At 32.2% G+C, this 5,343-nt stretch overlaps 1 protein-coding gene and 1 long non-coding RNA gene across 2 annotated transcripts; one reads left to right on the forward strand and one right to left on the reverse strand.

Moving 5' to 3' along the window:
• The first annotated feature begins 299 nt into the window (after nt 1-299).
• Nucleotides 300-1,483, forward strand: LOC104100909 (uncharacterized). The gene is made up of 2 exons (XR_687364.4): nt 300-727; nt 807-1,483. It is a non-coding gene; the product is annotated as an uncharacterized lncRNA (long non-coding RNA).
• Nucleotides 1,484-1,594: 111 nt separating this feature from the next.
• On the reverse strand, nt 1,595-4,940 carry LOC104100916 (transcription factor bHLH25-like). The gene is made up of 4 exons (XM_009608285.4): nt 4,748-4,940; nt 4,104-4,550; nt 2,493-2,852; nt 1,595-1,863 (listed from the first exon to the last, which is right to left on the reverse strand). Exons 1-4 carry the CDS (start codon nt 4,757-4,759, stop codon nt 1,777-1,779), a joined length of 906 nt encoding a protein of 301 aa, XP_009606580.1. The 5' UTR covers nt 4,760-4,940; the 3' UTR covers nt 1,595-1,776.
• Between the last annotated feature and the right edge of the window lie 403 nt (nt 4,941-5,343).

The raw sequence follows: 5,343 nt of genomic DNA on the forward strand, positions 1-5,343 counted from the left end.
GCAAGCCTTTGAAATGTCTAAAGAGTATTGAAAACAGGTTTATAATACTCATACTTACTAATCTTGTAAAATGGGATTAAGTTAGAAACACTTGACTTTTTGAAATAAGGTGGTCATTTGTATAAAATAAGGACTATTAAGGAAATGTCTTTAGATATACCTTAGAAATTGATTTCAAATCTCATACTCAAATTCCGTAGAAGAATCATTTTGATGAACTTTGATTTATGGGGTGGTGAAGAGGAAGTTACTTTAAAGTGTGATTCATATATTAGGGTATTATGGTATATGTAAGTGTATACAGTTAGTAAAGTTGTTAGAAGTTTGTTATGTCATTAAGTATAGTTTGCTAGTTTAATATCTGGTATATATAGACATTTGTACATCAGAAGTCAATAACAGATTTCTTTTTTTTCCCTTCTCCTCTGCATATGTTGTCGACTACTCTCATGCCCTAATCTTAGAGATTGAGTTTCATTTCCAACAAGACATAGTTTTCAATAGCACTGTATCCTATTATGTCTTGATCTATGGTAAGGCAGTTAGGCCTTTCCTTGCCAAGAAGAGTTTTAGACAAGGAGATCCTTTGTCCTTTCTTATTTGTTCTGGTTAAGGAGTACTTTAGCAGGCTCTTGAAAATTTTGCAACTAAATCCTGATTTTAACTACCATCCCAAATTCTTATGTGAAACTGGAATTTGCTAATGATCTCCTCCTATTTTGTGGAGGTAACTTGATCTTTGTGAAACTAAGCAAGAAAGTACTAGTTATTTAATTCTCAAGTATCTTTTGTTTAATTGCAAATAGGGACAAGATCGAGTTGTATTTTACTTTTGAGGGGGAAGCTTGGAGGTGGAACAGGAGATTATGGATCTTTGTTTGGATACAATAAATTAGGAGAGCTACCAATTAAATACTTGGAGTCCTTTTGAGCTCAAAGAAATTATCCATTATCCAGTAGCAGCCTCTGCTTGAAAGGATGTTGGGAAGAAATACATCATGGACCTCTAAGTACTTATCCTATTCAGTGACTAAAAGGGCGTACACATTACCTTCTTCAGACCTCACTGGTGGGATTTCATTGGGTTGTTGTTGTTGTTGTTGTTGTTGTTGCAAGGCTTAATTATGAGTTGGCAACATGAAATAGAATGGACAGAGAAGCTAATCGAGTGCAGGGCTAGAGGTGCTTCAAATGGCTATTACTGGAAGTGTGTATTATCTCTGGCAAGAACAGAACATGAGAAAATTCCAAAACAAGCAAAGGCAAGAAAGAGGAACAGGTTGCAAGGCAAATTGTACAAGACATATTCTGCTATGAAGGCTCGACTGATTAGTAGACTAGAACAACTTAATTTAATTTTATCTTTAGATTAGCTTGGTAATATGGTGTTGAAGTCGGCTACAAGTTTAGTAGCTGCTCTTGTGATGATTTCTCTGTAATTGGGGCTTGTTGCCCAGTTCCATTTTTGCTTATTTTTCTTTTATTTGAGCTTTACAAGTTTTATTTACCCGGAAAAAAAAAACCTCTATGATCCCCGATTCTCATAAACTTTATTATCCACTCAGAGTAGTAAGGTATGTGAGTTTTGAACGACTTGTCTAAAGTTTTTTTTTTTTTTTTGATATACAGCAATTCATTACATTGGTAAATATTGGTAATTAAACATGGTGTTCATGTAGTTACGTAAAATAAGCATGGGTTTTTTTTTTCCAAAGAGATCAAGAAAATACATAAAGTCGAAGGCTGTAGAAGATCAGAAGGGAAATGATCATAGACTCAAACAATATAATGGATTTCCCCTGAAAGTTTGCTTTGAAGGGCCTTTACAATGTCTTCAACATTTACATCGAATCCATTCTCCATCTGCAAGGAACGCAAAATAGATTGATTCAACATAAATGCCTGATTTTCAAAAATAAAAGACAGACAAAATAGTTACTGCCAAGTTTCTTTTGGCATTTAAACGGTCCTTTTCAATAAGTATACCACAGAATCATTTGACGCAGATCAAATTTGTGAGGTTGACCTACCAACGTCTTGAATTATTGTGTGGTGGTAACATAGAGATAATTGAATCCTTTTGAAGGTTAGTGTGGTGAACTTAATTATTATTATTATTATTATCTATGATAATATTTGGAAAATATTAGGTTCATAAAAGTCTCAATAGTAGTAAATTTCAAGCCCCTAAATTCCAAAAAGAGTTTACTTTTAATATACTACTAACTCCATCCCATTTTAGTTGTCATTTGACCCAAAATACTTGTCATTTAGAAAATCAAGATAAATTTAAATAATCTTTTCCATTTTGCCCTTAATGTTTAATTATTCTTGAAAGTAAACAATATTAATAGAGTGTACAATTATTTAAGAGAGATGAGGATAAATTATTCAAAATTTATGATTTCTTAAGGGGAAATATAAATAACTAATATTGGACGGAGCACAACAACTAATTCAAAATTTAGCACGGGAGTGATATATGGACGTACCTCAGCTACAACGGATATGTCCAGACTAGTACGAGAAAATGACATTATATTCATGTCACGGACTGAAAGATGCAATCTCTCCATTTCCGACAGTATTCTTCCAACAACTCCACCTTGTTTGTTGCAATAAATGTCAATAAGTGCACTTTTATCAGATATTCTTACGTTGATCTCTGGCACTATGTCTTCCTCATTGCTACTATAATCACTTCCTTCGGACAATGAAACATCCGAAGGAACTTTTGCTGCCAATGATCTTTTGCTAGGGTTATTTTTTATTTCTTTTTCAAGAACTTTTACACGTTGTTGAAGCTCTTTCATGTACTGGATAGTGTCTCCTAGTAAAGAAGCCTTGTCCATCTACATCACGAACCAAAGCAGAAAATATCCATCTTATTAGTTCAAGTTGTTGTATCTTTGGATGACTTAGAAAATGAAAACGAAGACTTAAAATGTAACCCAAATGGAAGGGGGGGTTGCTCTTGTTTTGAGTAACAGCAGTAACAAGTACTCCTAGTAATTAATTTCAGCAAGACCAGATGAAGGGCACTTATGTAGGTAAAACAAATAAGATGCATTTGACTACAGGAGGATATTTATATGGACTGTTAATCACAAGTAAATGATTGAAACATTAAACTCACGGTTGGGTTAGCCATACTCTTATTAATAAATGTGATATTGTTGCTACGAATAAACTTGTACGATTTTTCCAAAAGTGTCTCATACCGTGCATTAAGAGTACTTTATATTTTATGTATAATTATTTTCTTATTAACTTTTAACACGAGACTTTGTTCTTACACTGAATATGAACAAAACATTAGAGGTCACTGACCAACCAAGTTTGAAGCATATGGTCAACAATTTTAGTGAGAATATATTGAACGAAGAGATAATACTTTTCGAATTTCAAGAGTCAAATGAATCGTTCTTTGACCACGACTTTTTTATATACTTTTTAAATTATTAATTATTGTGATTTATAGTACTTTTTATGTAATTTTTAAATATATAAATTTTATTTTAAAAAATTTAAAGATTATATATCCGAATTCTTGGTCAAAGTTAAGAAGTTTGATTTAGAAATCCAAAAAGTATGGTTATTTTCGAGACGGAGGGAATGCTACTCAAGAAAGAGCTAAAGAAAGGTAAATACGTATGTATTCGGTGTTTAGATAACTTAAGCAATTTAACTTTAGCAGTTGTAAATTAAAGTGAGAATACATATCATTAAGCTTAGTCAAATTAAAATGATAAAAATATTTATATAGAAAACAAATTGTATTCACTTATTAGTGTAGACATTATATATACATGTAAGCTCTGTCCATGAAGAAATTAGTAGTAAAAAACTTAATTTGGATACAGTTTTATCCAGCTATATAGTGTCATTTAAGACAAAACTTAGACGAAAACTGGGATATATGGCCTCTACCATCAAATGTTTTGATTTATGGAGGTATTGATCCCTTATCCCTCTCTACTACTCTTTGTATTCTTCTAATTTTGTTTAAATTTCAGCCACCTTTGGGTGATATATGGCCTTCATTTCAGTAATAACAAAATCCAAAATAAAAAAAAGAGAAGTTTTAAGTGGGATTATCAAACCTTCTTCAAGCCCGGAAGAATATTTGACAAGGAAATGAATAGCTGAGTCAACTTCTGTCTACGCTTCCTCTCCAATATAGCATGATCACCTGCTTCTACATAATTCTTCTTGTAGATATTATTATTATTTCCAGTCGATTCTTCAAAATGGTGCGTTAAAGGGTCAAAGTATGATTTTTCAACATCTCTTTTAGTTGGCATCGAAAAAGAAATGAGAACCTCAGAGCAGGAGGAGGAAGAAGAAGAGGAAGGTGGAGAAATGAGTGCTTTTTGCACATTCTCTTCAATGATGCAAGAGCTCAAACTTGTGCTATTGAAATAAGGGGTTAATGTTGAGTACATCTCAGAGAGAATAATAAGGTTACGATTAAAGAAGTCATCTTCAAGTAAGAAGTCGTCAATAGATTCCATAGAGCCCTGGTGGCTAAGGCCATCGTAATCCATGCCCTATTAGACAATTTACAGATGAAAAAGAAAAAAGAAAACATCAGAAAAAAAATCCGATCCATTAATTATTTTGGTTTACGAACTAACTACCATGTACATGAAGATCTATTGATAGATTTTCAACAGAGTATAAAACAAAGAAAAGAATTTCTAAGATATCAATGAAAGATGTAGCATTTAGTCAATCAGAAACTTACATCTTTTGCCATCTCGAATACCTAGGCTATCAAGATTAATGACTCTTATATTTGTTATGTACTTTCTATCTGACTTGAATCACATCTTAAGTAAGGTTTTCAATGAGGAGAAAGGATTCAGTTTCTGTTGACAAGTATATTTCCAAGATATCATGAATAAGTCAGGAACAATTTTATATTGGTATTCTATGTCAGAGAAAATGCTCCCTCGTGTGAAAAGGCTGTCATCTTCTCATTTGGCACTATTCAAATGGAGGCTCATTCTGACATATATATATATATATATATATATATATATATATATATATACATACATACATACATACATACATGTTCCTATATATTCTTTTACTTTTTGTATACTCGTGTCGATGAAGATGATGAAATTTCAGATCTTACAAATGGGCAAATCCCTGAATAAATCTAATACTACCTGATTAAATTTAATCATTTAATTAGAAAGTTTTAAATTATTGTCTTCCTAGGGATTTTCCTCTATGGTTAATGACAGCTTCACGAATATACATGGTTATATTTTCTTTGACCAAAAAGGTTACTGGCTTTTTCTTTGGTTTGAATGGTAAGGCCTCGTAAAT

Source organism: Nicotiana tomentosiformis, chromosome 3 (genome assembly GCF_000390325.3).
Source record: "Nicotiana tomentosiformis chromosome 3, ASM39032v3, whole genome shotgun sequence".
NCBI classification, from domain to species: Eukaryota; Viridiplantae; Streptophyta; class Magnoliopsida; order Solanales; family Solanaceae; genus Nicotiana; species Nicotiana tomentosiformis.